This window comes from Camelus dromedarius, chromosome 32, assembly GCF_036321535.1.
Source record: "Camelus dromedarius isolate mCamDro1 chromosome 32, mCamDro1.pat, whole genome shotgun sequence".
NCBI classification, from domain to species: Eukaryota; Metazoa; Chordata; class Mammalia; order Artiodactyla; family Camelidae; genus Camelus; species Camelus dromedarius.
Window position 1 is genome coordinate 8,766,161 of NC_087467.1, and position 21,073 is coordinate 8,787,233.

The 21,073-nt window shown below is 39.3% G+C and overlaps 1 protein-coding gene across 1 annotated transcript in view; it reads left to right on the forward strand.

Annotated features, from left to right (window-relative positions):
* KLHL14 (kelch like family member 14) overlaps positions 1-19,675 on the forward strand; it is an 85,842-nt gene extending 66,167 nt beyond the window's left edge. The window contains exons 5-9 of the mRNA XM_010977304.3: positions 4,109-4,187; positions 11,881-12,071; positions 12,153-12,311; positions 15,152-15,309; positions 17,540-19,675. Coding sequence (XP_010975606.3) covers positions 4,109-4,187; positions 11,881-12,071; positions 12,153-12,311; positions 15,152-15,309; positions 17,540-17,680 — 728 coding nt within the window. The 3' untranslated portion in view covers positions 17,681-19,675. The remainder of the gene's footprint in view (positions 1-4,108; positions 4,188-11,880; positions 12,072-12,152; positions 12,312-15,151; positions 15,310-17,539) is intronic.
* Positions 19,676-21,073: the final 1,398 nt, after the last annotated feature.

A 21,073-nucleotide genomic window follows, 5' to 3' on the forward strand; every position in this document is an offset into this window, starting at 1 on the left:
TCTAACTTATCTTTGCAATGATGGACTTGATATGTTATTTAAAAAAAAAAAAAACAAACCCTGGCAGATATACAATCCACTGTAAACTTTCCATTTACTGTTTAACTTCTTCTTCCTTGGAAGTGATCTGAACTGAATGGAGCATTTGTAAGGAGACACTCAGTGAATAGTCAGCAGGTTTATCTAAGAAAGAATCTGTGGAATTTTTTTTTTTTTTTTGAAAGCCAAATTAAAACCTAACACATGACAAGGAAGCCTGGAAAGTCCTGTTTATAATGACGGTGCTCTCTCAGCCCACCTCCCTTTCTAGGTAAAAGACCAGTCTTGGGGTGACAACTCAATTTTCACAGAGCACTATGAACCTCCCAGTCCTATGAGACAGACCTTAGACAGCAACACAGAAAATCCGCTCCCTCCAGCAGGGTTCATGGCCCTCCAATGCAACTGCATTCCTCTTAACAATGTTCATCTTCAGATACATTTGGGAATTAACCTTGGAATCTATTAAGAGTGACTTTTTTTTTTCCTGCAGGGAAATGACTGTAAATTCTACAAAAATATTCTTACAAACATTCTTACGTGACCTTCCTTGAGCTGGAGCCTCTCTGTGGAATCCCAGTCTTTTGGGTCATATTCACTTCTGGCACTTTTAACTCTTTCTGTACATCTCCAGATAAAACTTGATTTACCACCCAGCAGACCATCCAAACCATCCCACGTGGACCTTGGAACTCATAATCTCACATCAACAAGATCTCTGTAATCCTTAAACTCTCCCCTTAATGGTCCCCTCAGACTTCTTCTCTAATCAAAACCTGGCTGTTCTCTGACAGCACTGTTTTCCCATCACCCTCTTCGATGGGGACTGTGTTCTGTTCCCCGCCCCCGCCCTCAGACCTCATGTTATTAGAGGCATGTAGCTTTTCTACTTCTTTATCATTGCCGCTCCCGCATCCTTAAAACCCACCACCTTAGAGGATATCTTCAGATTTTACCACCTGCTGTCCCTTTATGTGGCGGCTAACCGCGGTTATCCTGTCTCCTTCACTCTGCCCTCCTCCTTCCCGTGTGCACCTCCCCTCGTCCTCACTTCCCTCCTTACGGAGGTTATGAGGTTACGTTCACCTGCTCCCCCCATAGTCACATTAGTGCACCCGCCTGGGCACCCGTGTCCCTCTCTCCTATTATCCTTGCCTGCTAAAGCCCCAGTTCTGATTAAACCCAACTCTCTTGCATCTTTCTCCTCCCCCTCAGCAACTAAATGTGGACCTAGAAAACCACACAGCCACACTGGCTACTACTGACCCATGCTGGCTACGGACCAGCCAACCCCACTGAGTTTCCCTGGTCAGCGCTTTCTTCCACCCTCCGAGTTAACTATTTCACACCTGCTCTCTCCTCAAATACCTCTTTCCCCAAGACCTCCCTCCTCCCTCTCAGCTGAGGGCCGTCCTTCTTAGTTTAATGAGAACAGAAGCATCCGAAGAGAAACTTGGCAGGGAGGGGTATAGCTCAAGTGGTAGAGCGTGCACTTGGCATACATAAGGTCCTGGGTTCAATCCCCAGTACCTCCTCTAAAAATGAAATAATAAGTGAACCAAATTACCCCTGTAAAAAAACTTAATTAAACAAAAAAGAGAAGAGGGGGGAAAAAAACCTTTATCTTGCTGCTACCAAATCCGTTGCTACCCAGACATTTTAGGTCAAATATATGCCTCTTATTAATGTTTCTGCTCCAACCTAAAGCCTAGTCCTCAGTCCCTTTTGCCTGTTCAAGGACTTTGGAGTACTTCTGAATTTAAAAACACAACCAACAACCAAATAAAACTTCCTCTGGATGCTGCATCTTCTGGCTATAATCTTTTCATGTCAAAAGTCCTAAGAAGCACTGCCTACCCTCTTGCCTCTGCTTTCTTCCACCTTACTCTCTCCTGAGGTGTCCCCACGCAGGCTTTCATCCCTCCTGTCCACAGGAACAGTGCCTGTCACGGTCACCACCAACCCCCATGCTTCCTGATAGTATAGTCAGTTCTCCGTTGCTCAGTCCTCTTCTTGAAACTCCATTGGAAGTGGCTTCCAAAATACCGGACTTTTCCTCCCACCCCTGAGAATTCCTTTCTTTCGCTGGTTTTTCTTCTTCTCCCCGTTGGGGCTCATTCCCAGGACTCATTCTCTTCCCTTTCCATACCGTCTCCCGAGAGGGTTTCATCCCGTTCTGATTTTAAACAATATCTTTGGACGGGTGACTCCAGAATTTGCACCTGCAGCCTCAATTAGCCAGTGGCCTACCAGCCACCCACACTTTGAGATCCTACAGGCCTCTGGAGGTTAAGTCCAAAACAGAACTCGTGGCTTCTCTCCTTAACCCCCAACCACTTCCTTCCCCAACTCAGCAAATTGTAGGACATTCCTTCTAGTTGCAATGGCTGAAAACCTGGCAGTCCTTTTTAATTACTCACTTTTTCTTATACCAATGCTCAATCTATCACAAGAGTTTATTGGCCGTGGCCATACAGTACATCCCAAACTTGAGGGTATCTTGCCTCCACCGTCATTCGAGCCACCCCCATTCTTGCCAGGACGATTATGCGGGCCGCCTCACTCCCAGGGCAGCCCTTCCACGGTCTGTTCCTTACACAGCAGCCAGAGTGATCTTGATAAGAGAGAAATTAGACCGTGTTTCTCATTTGCTCAAAACCTTCCAGGGACTTCCTAATGTTCTTAGAACAAAAGACAGAATTTGACACCAGTCCACAAGGCACACTGTGTCTGGACCTTGATATACTTCTGACTTCTGTCCAAGTCACCCCAGCGTTCTTGCTGGTTTTAAACGCCTGGCTAGCCCAGAGACTTTGTCCTCCCCTTCCCCACTGCCTGAGAGGCTCCTTCCACAGATACCTTCATGGCTTGCAGGAGACATCTATGAGCAGGTGACCGTCCTACTGAAACTGGCTTCCCCAATCAATCCCTGCTTCATTTTTCTTTCTAGAATTCCTCTTCACTCGATAATATGCATATATTTATTTCTTTACAAGTATGTTTATTTACTTATGTATTAGAAGGATGTGGACTTTTTCTTTCTTGTTTACCAATATCTTTCCAGAACCTAGAATACACAAGGCACATATTGAGTGCACAATATATATTGTGCAGTTAATAACTGTGTTGTGTATACATGCTGTGTGAGTGTGTGCATACACACGCACACATACGCCTATCTGTTTATTCCTGTGCTGAAGTTTGGTACCTATATTTCAGTGGTTAGTTACACATGTATTAACAATTACACAAAAAAAGACTTTAAGACCTCAGGTGCGTTAGATGACCGCCATCTCAAAGTGCCACACAGAAAATGAAATCTCCTCTTTTGCTTCTATTTCTTGTTTTGGTGTCAATCTGTATGTAAAATAAGATTCATTTTAATACCTTAGAGGCATTATTGTGCTTCTTCGGCTCAACAGAGAAGATAAGCTGGTTAACCAGCTCTGAGGACTCACGTTTCCCATTTCAGCAAGGGAACGTATGCTACAGCATAGCAGCCATGCTTCCCCCAAATGCACGGACAGACTAACATGACGGACATGGACTACAGCTGACTTCCTAGTGCAAACTCTTACTGCAGTGATGGCTGTGATTTCCATGGAGACAGAGTGGACTCTACCACGGTTAGAATTCTTGGATCATTAAAAAAAAAAAAAAAAGGTTCTAACCGAGATATCACACAAGGTAGTCCCTGGAACTGATTATTTATAGACAATAACTTCACGTTTTTAAAACACAAAAACACCAAAATCTAGAAATCTTACCCTAACTTTGAGATAAAACTGGTTTGAGAAACATACTTGCTTTTTTTTTATTATGGTTGATTTATTTTTATTCCAACTCACCCCCTGCCAAAAAAAACTGAAGGAGTAAAGAAGAAAAAAGGAAAGCCATCTGAGGTGGCACATAGAGTTTTCTACTGACATCACTTCTCATACCATGACAGTCCCTCTATTTAATTCATCTGCTTAAACCTGAGAACAGTATTTTATTTTATAAAATACTATTAAATGTGTCAAACAACAAAGGAATCTAAGTTTTCACTATCTCAAATATACTTTTACAGGAAAACACAGTACAAATTTTGTCAGCCGATACGATCCCCGATTTAATAGCTGGATACAACTTCCACCCATGCAAGAAAGGTAAGTGTTTATTTCTTGTGTCTGAAACATTTGTGGCTGCTTTACAAGAAGCAAGGATACCGAATGGTTTTCCACGATGAGGTACGCTAAACGGAGCCAATGAAAGATATATGAGGCAAAATACAAAACTTGACCTGGCCAACTTAGACTAACTGCCTTATTAACTCAATGGAGAAAAATAATTAAATAAGTCAATTATTTCTCCCAATGTAGGAAGAAAAAGATGTGTGACTTGTCTTCCTTTTTTTTTTAAGTAGTTAAAGCTCATTTTTTTTATTGAAGTATAGTTGCTATACAATATCATATAAATTCCAGGTGTACAATATAGTGATTCACAATTTTTAAAGGTTATACTCCATTTGTAGTTCTTATAAAATATTGGCTACATTCCCCATGTGGTACAATATATCCTTGTAGCTTATTTTATACCTAACAGTTTGTATCTCTTACTCCCCTACCCCTATGCTGCCCCTCCCTCCTTCCCTCTCCCCGCTGGTAACCACTAGTCTGTTCTCTATATCTGCAGTCTGCTTTTTTGTTATGCTCACTAGTTTGTTGTATTTTTTGAATTCTTCATATAAGTGATATCATACAGCATTTGACTTTTTTCTGTCTGACTTACCTCACTTAGCATAATGCCCTCCATGACTTGTCTTCCTTTTCCACATTGTATTGGGGCTCTTTTGACAAGCAGAACTACAATCTCACAGGGCACCCCGCTCTTCTTGGTTATAAGAGATTTAAATCTTATCATTGAGATATAAATCACCATTCTCACAATGATACACATTTTGATGCAGAAATTTCAATATGAAATTTTTCAAGTCTCACTATCTCATACACTTTACATTTGCCTCCTCAAATAGCTTCCTATCATATATTCAAGAACAGCTGATTGGTTAGCTTTGAAACAGAAGTTTTGCAGGGTGAACTCTGAGCTTTATGGTACACAGTGTTTATCACACCCAGTTCTCCTAGCACCAAAGAACAAGATGGAGCTACATTTATCCGTATTCAGTTCTCCTGACTGTTACTTAGGCAGAAGGCCATGTCTTAATATGTGTACGCAAATTCACATACTAAATCTTGAACACTTGGTTCTTCTCAAATAGTATCTCGACATCCTCTTGAGCAAATTCTCCAATAGGAACAATAAGCTACAACTTACTTCCTCTTCTTGACTGAATTAAGTAATACTTTCCCTTCTTATTTCCTTCAGGACCCTTCACCTTACCATCTCCTTTTTTCCCCTAAACACTCAGTCAGATTACACTGAGATCAAATGAGATCCTTAATTATACATTCCAAGTTAAAAGGAAATTTTCAGGTCATACCATTCACTCAGAAAGGTACATGACTGCAGAAAGAGCATATGACTCTCTGCTATACAGAAACTTAATATCTAAGTTTCCGTTCCATCTAAGTGTTTTAAAACTCTCTTTCAGGAGGCTAAAAGCTATACACCGAAAATGGTGAGGCACAGTATGTTCTAAGGGCCACAGACACTGTTAGGAATGTCTAGTTCAAAGGTACCTCAGTTGCCATCGTGACCAGCCTCTCAGTCCTCCTACTGCGTACGCAGGTTGTACATAAAAGCCTCCTGATGTCTCTCTCTAGTGTCCCTTGTTTCTCTCCATTTGGGGTTATTTTTCTGGTAACATCACTTTACCCTTTAACCAGAACCCTTCCAAAAAGTTTTATTTAAAAAAAAATTTTTTTTTAATACTCATCAATAACATGTTTGAAATGTCAGCATCTCATCACCACAGTCCCCCTTGCTGGGGGCTGTTCACCACGATAATTAACCTTCACGCCTTGGGTTTGAGAGGCATAACTCACGTCGCGGTCAATTATCTCACTGTAGAGCCCCTAAGGATGAGAAGTATTGCTGCAAAACCTAATTAGTAATTTTTTAAAAATGTGTATTGTTTACTTGATATTCTATAATGACTTCCTCTGAGGCACTATGGCCTATCATGGCAGGGTCCTACTTAGACAATTTTTAGCAGCTCATTGACCTGATAAAAAGACCTGCCATGGTCTGTCGGCGCCCGGCAGCCACCGTTGACAGGATGGACTGTTTAACGTTTCTTTCTAAGTCATTATGGTATATCATGTCAGGTCCCTGGTAAAAGAAGTTTTTTTTTTTTCAGATTTAGAACAATCAACTCGATAGACCAAATAAAGAGCTCCTTCCAGAGCTGAATGGGAAAAGGCAGATCTCACAAATGCCCAGTCAATCTTCTGGCTCCATATCTCCTACGGGTTGGTTGACCCAGGCAACAATCTATAACTTAAAATGAAATTTTTCCATCATTGTCAAGCTTCCATTCAACATAGCAAGTACGAGTAGTTACCAGCATGGCTTAATTGCTGATTAAACAAAGAAGGGAAAAATACCTAAAATATATGAGACACTCTTCAGATCAGAAAAGAAGTTTCTTGAGACATTTAATTGAGTTAATTTTGCACTGAACAGATCATGAATTAAACTCATCAGAAGTTTCCCACCTCCCTCCTTCCATTAGCTGCTACCCAACTCCTGAGAGGTTGTTGTTAGGCTGAGAAGTTATCGAACCAATTGAGAATGCCACCGCTGGAGCCACCCACTCTTACAAGAGCTGGCAGGGGAAATTCCTAAAATATTTTCCCTAACTGGAGCTTCCAGAGGAGCACAGCGTAAGTGCAGGACACCCCCCAGTTCAGCAGGAAAATGGGCGCAAGACCTCGAGGCTTACTCAACAGTAGGTCAGCTCATGAGTTGAATGCCTGCTACCTGTGAGTTCACTGATAGGCGTGATTAGACAGAAGAACTATTATAAATGTAAAGCTGATGAGTTGCTTCGGTCTCAGATTTAGCATTTGATTCTCCAGTAAGAGGAGGACAAAAAAGAACACTTAGCTCAATAAAAATGCTTTGGTGACTTTAATTTTCTTTTTCAATAAAAGTAGGCACTTTAGGTATCATTCTTAGAGATCTTACCCCCTAGCTAGTCTAGGAAACCAAAAAGAAAAGAAAGGAAGGAAAAGAAAAAGCCATTTGGAGAGCACCAATGACAAAGCTTATGTTTCCCAGAGTAAGTGAAAAGCTAAAAGCAAATACATCAAAAATGTTTCCAAATTTAAATAGTTGTTTCTAGCAGCCTTAAAAGAAGTGATGGGAGACAATATTCTATTTGAAAAATCTGTTGTTTTTAACATGATGGTGAAAGTCAAAAATTCAAGCTGAGATAGGGTTCTAATAATTCAATCTCACCCTTTAGGATATAAACTAACCATCCTAAGGGTCAGAAAGGACTTGTAAAGACCTGTGCAATCCTCAGGTTCAAAGTACGTTTGTAGAAGTCACTGGTGGTCTTTTTAAACTTATCTCAGTACGTTGCATATCGTCTCTGGCGTTGGGGCAGGAGATGCAGGATGGAGCAGGGAGAGAGGAACAATTTGAGATACAAATAGTGTAATTCCATTAAAAAATCTTCAGCAATCTTGAACTTACTTATCCCATCAAATAAAATAGCCTACTCAGGTGTGCTCTTCACGTGAGGAGGAGGGGCAGGGAGCATTCCCAGGAGCACCTGGTATGAACAGTAAAATTTTAGCCCCAGGCAAATGTTCACAGTTGCTGACAGATCATTAACTATCCAGTGTTTCTAGAATGCATTTCATGAATTCTCACTTTGAGCGTACAAGGGAGTAAGTCAGAGACTCAGAACCTTCTATTAGAATTGCTACATATAAATGCACTTTTAGTCAGGAAGTGAGACCTACTGATTTTTTTTTTTTCTTCCCATTCAGAACCTAACAGTGACACTGTGTGGATAAAGCTAGGAGTACACATAGAGCATCAAATTAGGAACGCCTGGGCTAAAAAGAGTTCTCTGACAGACTCACTTGGGTTAAGAGAGGAAGGAAGGTACCAGATCAGAAAGAGTGAGAAAATTGAACTTTAGACAAATGAAAGGCTTTCACACTGGCAGAAGGAGATCTTTCTCTTATTCTTCACTGTCTAGATTTAATTAAATAGAGGGTTTTCATACCTGTCATGACTATCAGTTTTCTCTTATAGACCAGAATATAGTCTGCAGAAGAATCTGCCACCTTACAACCTATGCAGTCCAAATTATGGGGCTGGCCCACTGAAGATGGCCTATTAGTAAAATTAGTAAGTTAATTATTTCAGAGTCTCCAAGACCCGTCCTAAAATCATATGGAAGAGGGATACTGACCTACCCTTGTTCCAGCGGTGCAAAAATAAACCTGTGTTACTTTAGTACAGGTTTTTGTTGACGTGTACTGACACATGTCAGTTTCTCATTTAAGAACTCTTCCTATCTGAAGTCAAAGACAGTCTTCTCTCTTTGCTTCTAAATGGGTCACAGTTTTGCTTTTTCACCTTTAAATATTTAATCCGCACAGAGGATTTCCTTTTGTACGTGATATGAGGAGCTAATTTTGTCTTGGTTCCACCTGTAACTAGCATTTCAGTCCCATTTGTTGAGTGGTTCATCCTTTTCTGCTGATCTGTAACGCCACGTCTGTCAGATTTCAGATCCACACGTTTTCAAGGGTTGTTTCCAGATCATCCAGCCTAAAAACTATGCCAACACCAACATCCCTTTTCAGTGAAATATTTGAACTTGGGAAGGTAAACGCAGTAGTTACATAACCTTGACCTATCATATTCAATAAGCGAGCAGTTGAAACCTGGTTAGAGAAATGAGAGGAACCAGTGGTCTGTCTGTGTGCACTTAATTTTGCAACTGTTTTTAAACTGAATTTTATATTTAGATGAGATTTTACTTCTCTATATCAGGAAATTCCAGATGTTTTAGGTTAGCAATTTCTTGGATAATCTGATTAAAAGCTTCCCCCCAAAATCTTTCTCCAAACATATTCTTCCATAAATATTTGCAACATATATATACACAACATTTTATTAAATTTTTTTTTTTTACAATTTCAGAGCTTCATGGACCCCTCAGAAGACATGGGCCTGGGTTAACAACAACCCTTATTTGATGAAATCTGTCTCACCTGCTCTTCATTCTTCTTCCAACCTTTATCCATCTCCCTTTTTCCCTTATTGCGCTCTTCAACATCTTTCTTTTTTTTTTAACATTTTTTATTGATTTATAATCATTTTACAATGTTGTTTCAAATTCCAGTGTTCAGCACAATTTTTCAGTTATTCATGGACATATACACACTCATTGTCACATTTTTTTCTCTTCAACATCTTTCTAAATTTCCCACAGCACATATTTCTTTTGAAAGCATTAGAAAACATAGAAAAAGCAAACACAGCCAAAATATTCTCCAGAATGATCAACGATGCTATCACGTACGTCCAGGACTGTCCAAAAACACTGAACTTTACGATCCAGCCATCCCACTTTTGCACGAACAGTGTATCCAAAGGAAGCACAGTCAGAATCTTGAAGAGACATCTGCACTCCCATGTCCACTGCTGCATTATTCACAAGAGCTGAAGTACCGAAACGACCTAAGTGTCTGTTGACAGATAAATGGATAAAGATAATAGTGTACATACAATGGACTATTTTTCCGCCGTAGAAAAGAAGGAGGTCCCGCCATTTGCCTGGCAAACGTGCATGACACTGAAAGTGATTATGCTAAATAAAATAAGCCAGACTGAGAAAGACACATACTGTAAGGCATCATTTTATATGTGGAGTCAATCGTATTTTAAAAGTCAAACTTAAAGAAACAGAGATTAGAATGGTGGTTGCCAAGGGACAGTGGTGGCGGAAATGGAGAGAGGTCAGTCACAGTGTTCAAACTTTCAGTTATAACTAAGTTCTGAGGATCTAACATACAGCATGGTAACTATAGTTAATAATACCGTACTGTTTCCTTGAAATTTGCTAAGAGGGTAGCTCTTAAGTGTTCTCACCAGGAAAAAAAAAAAAAAAAAAGGTTGCTATGTGAGGTGATGAGTGTGTTAATTAACTTGATTGTGTGAATCACTTCACAACGTACACACATATCAAATTGTCACATGGCACCCTTTAAGTATATTACAATTTTATTGGTCAATTATACTTCAGTAAAACTGGAAAAAAAAAATAAAACTGAATACATCACCATCTATAACATATACTATACCTATATGGTAGTAAATTGTATAAACAAACATTAAAGAATTTAGTTGTCACTTAAAATACTATTAGGAAAAGTTTATATGCAAACATCTTGATGGCTGATTTTAGAAAACTTTTTATCCAGATAATATTAATTGGCAGTTCCTGCGCACAAAAAAAGTTGGACGCTGTGACAAGCACTTTACATGTGTATTCACAACTAACCCCGTGAGGAAGCTACCGTCGTCACCCCCATTGAGCAACCTGAGGCTGAGATGGGTTAATTAACGTGTCAAAGACCACACACCCGGTAAATCATACAGCCAGGCAACCTGATTCCAGAGACCAAGCTGTTCATCAAGATGCTGTGTACTGCTTCCCAGAGGTCTTGACACTTTGTCAACACAACTTGGAAAACCTGCAAACAAAACAGGTTGATCTGATGCAAAACTTCTAGGACTCTTCGTTTTACTATTGACCTTGCCTGGAAGTCTTTGTATCAGTTTTTATGAAGACCAATAATTTATCAAACATTAGTTATGCTCTCTTAGGGGCCTGGCAATTCACAAGTATACTTTTTCAGCATTGGACCACGTTATCCTTATGAAATCTATTATTCCAGTAGCTTCGATGAGAAAAAAGAAGCAAAAGGTCAGGAATTTGCTTAAGATTTCAACCTAGTCATCCTAACTCCAAATTTTTTAGTTCTCTTCCAACCTCTTTTCTCCCTCAGCTCTCATAAGTTACCAGATCTTACATCTTCCTTTAAAATATCTTGCTTCACCCCTTTTCATGTCTTCTACTAAAACTGTAATTCAGGTCCTCAGTATCTCACTCCTAGATTTTATCCTACCTCCAAGTTGGCCTCCCTGTCTCCAGTCCTTTCAACACAGCTTGCATGTCTTTTCCTTTGATGGCACAGGGTGCTAATTTAATAAACAGTCTCTCTTGAAAAGAGACTTAAAAATATCCTATAGCTTTTTAAGACTCTACACCAAAATGTATGTAGGTGAAATTCCTAAAAATGGTTATATAGGAGCAAGCTTTGAACACTATATTCAGTCAAAAAGTTTCTCTATTTGCAGTAGTACTGGGGGGGATAAAAGAAAAAAAATCATAATTGAAGAAAAATTTTGATGATGTAGTTCTCTTATAAATTGGGAACAATGACCCTTGAAGGACCATAAAGAAAGTGAATGTCAAGATAATTTATTATTGTTACATTATCTACCTCATTTTTCACTTTGTCTTACTGAGCTGTGATATCCTTACAAGGTACCAAATATCCCAAACATTAGTGAACGCTTTACCAGCGTGTAAAAGGCACGATAAAAAGGAGCTGAAACAAAGAGTTGGTGAATTTCTCCTCTACTGTTCTTCAGCATCAATCATGCTAACCAGAATGGGCACTACCCATGATTACTGCTCAAGGTCTCAGATTTAGAACGTAGCTCTAGGTGGAATTTCCAAAGGTCTGCACCGCTTTCTGAAGCAGTATGTCCCTCCTTTCCCTAACTGACTGGGCTCCTTTTGTGATTTACAGTTGGTTGTTTTGTTTGTTTGTTTGTTTGTTTGTTTGTTTTTCGTTGTAGAAGAGCCAGTTTCTATGCATGTCGGTTGGACAAACACTTATATGTTATTGGTGGACGGAATGAAACCGGCTATTTGTCCAGTGTGGAGTGCTATAACCTAGAAACAAATGAATGGCGTTACGTGTCCTCTTTGCCACAGCCTCTGGCAGCTCACGCGGGAGCAGTGCACAACGGGAAAATATACATTTCAGGCAAGTCATCTCTCCACTTTCTGTGACAGAGCTCAGTTCCAAGGCGCTTTCTTGACTTGGGTGTCTATGTTGCATTCACAGGGGGTGTGCACAATGGAGAATATGTCCCGTGGCTATACTGCTATGACCCCGTTATGGATGTCTGGGCTCGGAAACAAGATATGAACACAAAACGCGCCATCCACACTTTGGCTGTAATGAGTGATCGCTTATATGCAATTGGAGGAAATCATTTGAAAGGTCTTTTTTTTTTCTTTTTTTAATCACAATAACATTTGCATCTCTTGTTTCTTGCTAAGGGGGTTTCTCATTAGATAATCATAGTTAACCAAGTAAAAAACATGTTGACCAAATAAAATCTACTCTGTGTAAATTAGCATTACCCTTGGGCGGGCACTTGTTTTGGCTCTCCTGCAGACAGAATTATTTTTAAGTTACCATACACATTAAAGAAATGAATAATGATGTCTACAGAAAATAAAAAATGAGAGCATTAATAACTGAAAAAGCACAAACAATTTGTTGTGACAATGAATTCAGTAAAATAAATTATTCCTTATTGCCAAAGTTATAATAATGGATTTTTTTCCAGAAAATTGTTTTGGTAATAATCATAAAGAACTGTAGTCATAGCTGCACGAAGATGCTAATATGAGATTTTTCTTAAAGAAAACAGTAGAATTTCATGTCTAAATTTAGAATTACTTCTTTGAAGAGTTGGATATCAAACCATCTATGAGTCTCAAATTCTTTCCATTTGCTTTTTTTTAAAATAAATATCATTTAAAGTATAGTATAGTGTTTGAAGTATAGTATTTTTAGAGCCATGCTTTGGTTCCCTTCCTTCCATGTGTACGTATATGACTGCAACTTTTTGTAGCTTGTGTGCATGTGTATAACTTCAGGGGCATGTATGTAACACTGAATTTGACAGGAGAGCAGAGGGACCTGTGATATTGACATTATGGAACTGCTTTGAGCTTCGGTCTCCTCATCTGATAATGAAGAAGCTGGTCAAGTTGATATCTAAAATCTCCTCCAGCTCTGACTTTCCATGATCCTTGAAACTGAACAAAATGAGAAAAAGGCCATCTGCGTATAGTACAGTAGGCCATTCTGTGCATTTGTTTTCCAGTCATATACCCATCTTTAAAAAATGGGTTAGATATAGACTTTTTTCTATTTTTTTCTAATACATACTTACCCCTAAACAATAAAGACTGGGCAAGTGTAATTTTTATGTAACTATTTCCAAGTTCATATTCAATTAAAGATGTCAGTACCCTAAGTCTCTGTCTGCTGCTCACCTTACCATGCTCCCCAATGGAAAAGACTTTTCTTTACTGCTTCAAACTCTACACTTTTCATTCTTTTCCCTTTCACTAGTGTTCCTTCATTTCAGTCCATACACCATTCCTTTACCTCAACATATTTGGTATTACCTTTGTAGCTTTCTACATTAAAATACAACTTCTGCTCATTTCTTTTGCACCAGAATGCCTAAATCTTTTAGGAACTTTTAGTATTTAAGGTTATATTGGACAGAAGAGACTTAGGTAATGACAACCTAAATGAGAAATAGCACACACATCAAAATTAGGTTGGTTCAGGGAGGCACTGCAGCCAGGAGGAAAGGGTATGGATTGTGCACCTACGCCTAGGTTTGACTCCCAGTTATGCACTGAGAGTTATGTGGTCTTACTCTAGACATTTAACTCAAGTCTATAAAAAAGGGTGTAATTATCCTTTCTTTGATAATTGTGAGGGTTACAGTCAACAGGTATAATATACGCACTCGGTACAGAGAAGGCACACGTATCCTCCTACAATGCCACTAGAGAAGCTTGCCCAAATCCCCACTGCAAGTATACATATGCTTCAAAAATTATCATCGAAATCTTAATAGTAAACAAAAGGGCTGTACCACAGAGTTGCAATATGCTCATTGCTCTATGGCTCCCAAATCTGTGTGATTTATGTTATGTAAGAAGTTAGTGGCCTGAAGTAATCTGTCCACTCCTTCAAGAATGAAAATTTTCTAACTTTTGATCTATCTTCCCAATTCCTTTGAAGAATCCAGTATGTTGATTAATTTCATATCTTCATTGTGATTGTCAGCTAGCCAACATCCACAGAGTGCATTTAACTAGGGGAAAAAAAAGGTCTTTAAAGATCTGGTCTGCTCAGTGACCCTGAAGCTCCCACCAAGGATTTTTGACTCCCTAAATGAAAAGGCAGGCTTCAATGGAGTCCCGGCACCTGAGTTGTTCTGTGCAACCTAGTTACTGCCCCAGCCACTGAGAAATTTTACCAGAAGTGGCAGGAGAAGTCCCTCAGTGGAAGTGAACCCCCTCCTCTAAACCATGATCCTTAGTAGATATTAGAAACCATTCACACCATCACAGCTATTTATAAACATAGTCAGACTGTAAAAAAAAAAGTAAAAGATTTTGAGGGAGCTGAATATACACTTAACGAAAAGCAATAAAATTGAGTCTGTAAAAGTGTGACTTTTGAAATCTGTTCTCCTGGCTTCAAATCTCAGCTTATCTACTGGCTGTGTGACCTACTCAAGTCATTAACTCCCTCTGTTCCTCAGTTTCTCGCCTATAAAATGAATATAATGTTATAAACTACCTATAGGGTGATTGAGGGCATTAAATGAGTTCCTTTATATAAAGCACTTAGAAAACAACCAGCTTATCGCGAACAATCTATAAAATGCTTACTTTAACTATTACTATTTTAAACCTTTTTGATACAGTTTAAGTAAATCTTCACCAATACTCCAAGGTAAATCGACCTTTACCAATGACTTCTAGCCAGGCATTCTTGCTTTAATTAATCCAGAACATCCAGGGTTGGAGCTTTGAGGGGTTTTGCTCATTTGCTTATTTGTTTGTTTTTTAGGTCTTTCTGACATGTCTCCCAATTTCACCAGTAAATTTATACATGTATGTCTTCAAAGACACAATGACCTACTTCTTGGCTCAAGACATTTTTTTAAAAAGAAACTCTAGCCTTAAATTGGGACCCTGAGAGTTTATTCTTTGGTGATTCCATTTTGCTCTGTCACTTAGGTTTCTCCCACCTTGATGTAATGCTCGTGGAATGCTATGACCCAAAAGGGGACCAGTGGAATATTCTCCAAACTCCCATTTTGGAGGGCCGAAGTGGTCCTGGCTGTGCAGTGCTGGATGACAGCATTTACCTTGTGGGAGGCTACAGCTGGAGTATGGTATGTGGCCACATTTACCTCATTCCCCTCCTTTTTATTTGTGCTTACTTTTTGTTTCCCTCCAAATATGTTACCACCCACATATGCACCTTTTCAAAGTATCGTGTTTATATGCAAGCAGTAAATGAAGTCTTAAAATAGAGTCAGTGTGATGGCAACCAAGCTGGCTGGCTCTCTGGTCAGCTGCATCACAGGATGCGGCGGGTCTCTGCTTCCCTCCCGTCTCATCCCACGCTTTCACGACTCTGGCTTTCCAACAAAAAGTCAGACTGAAGAGGTTTTACAAATGTTCTGTTAAAATTGTTTGAGAGAGTCTGAAAAGTTTCTAGCCAGCAGGGCATGAAAAATGGAAAGTAATTTTTCAATACCCACAAATTCTATTTAGGATTATGTAACTTGCCATTGCTTTCCACTTTCCGGCAACCTCTTTGTCATGAAAATTTCCAAATACACACAAACACTGACAGTGCAATGGATGCTTGTTAAGGCACCATCCAACGGCCATCAGCACTTTTCCATACTTACTTCACCTCTCCTCCCTTTAAAAAAATCTGCTTGAAGCAATTTGAAGCAAATTCCAGACATATTATTTCACCCTAAATGCTTCAGGATTCCTCTAAAAATATCATTTGTTTATGTATACACACTACCAGTATCACACTTAATAAAATTAACAATTCCTTTATATCCAATCCATAGTCGAATTTACCCCATTGACTTGAAAGAAACGTATTTTTCAAACTGACATGTTCAAATCAGGATCCAACAAGTGTCACTTGTATTTGGTTATTATATCTCATACATCTCTTACAATCTGGAGAACAACACCTGCCCCTCTTCCTGTTCCATGCCATTGACTTATTGAGAAAGCAGGGTCAGTTATCTTACAGACCATCCGACATTCTCAGCTGGCTAATGAGTTCCGTGCGTTGTCATTTAAAAGTAGTCCTCTGTCTCCGTATTTCCTATAGATTAGAAGTTAGAGATAAGGACTTAATTAAGTTCAGCTTTTTTCTGTTTTTAATTTTTTTTGTTATTTATTTACTATTAATTTATCTATTTATCTTGGCAAGAACACATAAGAAGGTGGCTGTGTAATTCAGATTACATCACGTCAGAACACACATGGGGTCTCATGGTCTGCACAGTCACTTTCTAAATGATGACTGTTCCTATATTTTCCTATTTATATGAGTTGGCTTTGTAAGATTAATTTGGGACTTTAAGAATATTAGTTTTATTTCCTTTGCATCCAACAAGATTATTATATAAAATTTTGAGGAGCTTTAAAAGTTATTCATTACATGGAAGTGAATACATAGTGATGTATATAACTGGATATCCATACATGTGCTTGTTTGCTGGTGCAAATTGCGAGCTGTAAGAGTATTTATGTTTAGGGGGAGGGCATAGCTCAATGACAGAGCATGTACTTAGCATGTACAAGGTCCTGGGTTCAATCCCCAGCACCTCCATTAACATACATACATACATACATATATATAAAATACTAATTTCCCCCTGCCCAAAAAAGAGTATGTGTGTTTGGAACCAGACACCAGGAGTACACTTTCAGAAAACAATTATGTTGGTTGGGATTTTTGTTTGTTGCCGATGATAAAAAGCAAAGCTGCTTTGTTTTAGGAAAGGAAATATTATACAAGCGCTAATCCCAGAAGCTGACAAAGGAAACAAGACTAAAGATGTTTTTTTCTTTCTCATGTGACTTCTTGAAAATCAATCAGTCAATGTATGAGGCAGTTGGTAAGCCTTCATTTCCAGTTTTAAACTGGTTTTGAACCTCATACCTGATTCTCTACAGTATTAAAATAAAAATGAAAAAGGGAGGTGACAATCTAGCGTCCAATTTACTTCAATTATTTGAATATTTAAATTGTTCTTTTTCTTTGTTTTTAAACTTAAACCAGCTGGATAATTTCCAGTTTGAGGTCAGTTATCCTAAAGGATGTGTTCGTTTATCATCCAGAGTGTTCTAGGTGCTTGACCTTTATTGTTAGTCACACACACACAAAAAAAAAAAAGATTTTGAAATCTTGCCAATCTCAAATTTTCCCTTAGAATAAAACAGTTTAAAATCCACTGCTTTCAGCTGGAATGTTTTAGCAAGCTCAGAGAAACAATAGTCTCTTCCCAAGGCAATGAGAAATAAGGTTGCCATTGCACTTTTGTGAACAGCCTTCCCTAAATGCTCTCTGCTGTGCAATTCCAGGGGGCCTACAAGTCGTCTACAATATGCTACTGTCCAGAAAAAGGCACCTGGACAGAGCTGGAAGGAGATGTAGCCGAACCACTGGCAGGCCCAGCCTGTGCCACAGTCATCCTGCCCGCCTGTGTCCCTTACAACAAATAACCCCAGGAAACCCTGAAATGAACAGTGCCGCATTCTAGGAAGCGATGGCAGGTGACATCACTATGATAAGAGGAATGATACATTCTCATGGTCCAACTGCCGAAACCCACTCTTGGTTTCTGAAGATTTACAAGAAGCTGCAAAAGACAAAGGCCTGTTCCTGAACAGAAGCTGTGTCTGTGACTCGGATCACACCAAACTCCCTGTGGTGACAGACTCTTCCATTTCAGACTGGTTTTAACTTGTCCCAGCTTTACAGAAACTCCTCGTGCGGATCTCAGCTTTCCAAAGGAGACAGAGACAGCCCGGAAGCGCGCCCAGAGAGACCTCGGATCGGTATTGTGCGTTGTCGTCTACCTGCATGTGGTCTATGTTGAAGTTTCGGGGATATTGTGTTCATGAATGATGCAAAATTTGACCCACCCAGATCCTCACAGCGCATTACAGAAATGGCCACTTGATTCTAGATTCCTAACCTGTGGCTGTTTCACAGACTCCGTAGGCAACGGTTACAGAAAATCATAAGATTAAAGAGGAACAGTTTTGTTTCTGTATAACTTCATTTCCTATACCTTCTGCCCCTTGCCGCACCTCATGGGAACGGAGAAGAGAAAGATAATGGCTTTTGGAGAAATTGCTTTCCGCCCTGTAGGTTCCAGGCTAGCCAGAGTCATCATTTCTGTGTCCTCAATTTTATCCGAAAGATTAAAACAAAATACACCGTGTCACTATTCAGTTTACAGAGGCTCACGCGGTCTCATTTTGGGCAGCACGTAAGTACTGACATACCTGTTATTTGCTCCAAACGTAGGGCTGACAGAGTCACTCACACAATATTGAAGAGATTCTGGTAATAATGCACCTGACCCAAACTTACCCCCTGATAAAAACTGGGAGATTGCTTTCAGAAATTCGGGGATGAAAAGAAAGTATAATTTCTCTTAAGAAGAATTTCTGTCCCTAAAACACACAACTTTAAGAGACGCAGAAGTGTGTCTTAGAAGCTCCTGACAAAACACCTCCCCCTCTTCCTCACTTTCGGCTCTAGAAATGGCTCTCGGTTTGACTCTAGAAAAGCATATACAGACCCTCCTTCTTCCCCCAAGTCATCACATTTGTTTATCACCAGAGACACCTGGGCTCAGTTAAGCGAGCCATTCCTAGTGGGCTTGAGAAGCGTGATAAATTTAGGAGCAGAAGGTCAGGAGAGCATGAGACAGTCTCAGTGTGGCCAATCCAAAGAGGAAAAGTAGCAGGAGCTTGAATTCGATTTCCAAGCTCTTCAGAGCTAGAACAGCAACAGTTAGGGGTAAATCAAAGCCTCAAATATTCTGTGAATCACCCAGAGATGTTGTTGAATCCCTCAACAAGTGTGTCATTCAAAAACAAGCACATGGGGAAGCCACAGATTAAAAATGCCCTGGGGATAAGCTTCCACTGCAGGGCACGTCAAGATGGATGGGTGTACTGGAATCCAATGCCGTTTCTACAGTAAAGTGCAATCTTTGTTGTTTTTGTATTTATTTGTATGTTCAGATCCAAAGGATCCGTTGTAAAATATATATATATAAATATATATATCCAGTGCAATCAACTTTCATTTCTTTTTCCTTGATCACATATGAATATATAGAAAGAAAGAAAAGTTAACAGTACTTTGTGAGAAGGTCCCAGCTGACATCATGAAGAATACAAGGTCTCCTTCAGAATCTTTTATCGTCAACTGTCCCCATTTCTTCTGAAAGTCAGTTTATACAAGGATATTTGCTTTCCTTGGACTTGTTCTCCATTTATTTTTTATTTCTAGCCAAAATAAAGAAAAGCATTTATGAGAACTATAAGAAAAGCTTTCTGTATTGCAGAAAGACGCAAACTATTAGAAAGTGAAAAATGAATAAATAAGTCACAGAGAATGTAAATTTTGTACAGTATTAGAATGTGTAAATGAAGCTTGCTTGGAAGGGGAAAACTTTAAATAAAAACTTTATGTACTAATTCAGTTGTCTTTCATACTCTGACTTACAAAGCATATGTATAAATCTCTACATTAAATTGTTTGAAGGTCTGTAATATGCAAATGCGTAAATATTCTTATTCTGCAGGTATGCTTTACAAGTTTATTTAGCTCCCTGGTAGTATGTACATGTATGTAGTATGAGCAATGCTAAAAATTATGGAATGTTTCAGGAAAAGTGTTGTGAGTTCAAAATCATAAATTGAATCTGGCTTTTCCTCTATAAAAGTGTTACAGTAAGGCATATTATACAAGATCTAATAACTAAGGATTTCTAGAAATCACTAGAGGCACTATATGCATTAAACAATACTTGCACACTTTCTAAAGGATAAGTGAATTGCATATGTAATTAGGTCAGCTATCTAAATACATAGTGTTCAATTTTATTTTCTTTCTAGAAGTCTGAAAAAGAAGCTCTGCCAGGCAAGGAAAGGGGCCGTGGAAGACAATAGGGGAAACTGAGGTACGCGGCTGCAGGGAGTGGCTGGACAACCTTCCAGGCAAGGAGCCTGCAGTTAAGCTAGAGAGAATTTACCTTATTGCTTCTCAGCCAGATCTACCATTCTTGATGGCTAAACCCGTAATTAAAGGATCATTTGAGCCTCCCTAACAGTCCACAGAAGCAAGAGTAATGGAGTTTCTCTCCTCCACTGGATCCTCACCTCTCCATGCTGGTATAGCGGGAAAGGCCCTTCTCTATGTGGCCTCTTCCCCTGAGCCCATGGTTAGTTGTTGCAGAACTTCGTCCAAAGACCCTTAGTCACCAAAAGCCCTCGTGCTGAGCAGTTTATATGATCAGTTAAGCAAATATACTTGTCTTTTTCCCAGCTTCAAGGGACTACCTACTTTCAGTCCATAACTAGACTAAAACTGGCTAAAACTAGAAGCGTGAACATAAGGGCCACATTTTAAAATTAATTAAGCTGGGTCTGTGGTCTTAAAATTAGTACCTGCATTTGCTCCCATATTAGAGCCAAATTTATATTTTCCCAACTCCTTGACACCTACTTCACTTAAAATACTGTCATCTTTCTCCATATTGTACATATTGAGTATTTGTTGAACATATCCCAAAGGCATCACTGTAAATGCCAGACTTCTGATTAAACTTAGTTCTTTAATTCAAAGTATTTTTAAACGAAGAAGCAGACCAGCTAGAATGGGGTTGGTAAAGCATACCCAAGCCAATCAATACACACTGGTGGGTATTTTAATAGAATGAGGTCCCGTAGATGAGGAAGATCATGACTGATCAAGCCGGACTTTCTAGAAGCACCTGCCCTAGAGGACGTTGAAACTTGGGTGGAAAATAAAATGGCAATGAGAAACAGCAGAAAGGTTAGTAAAAGAAGAAAATACCCAGATACTGAGCAGGT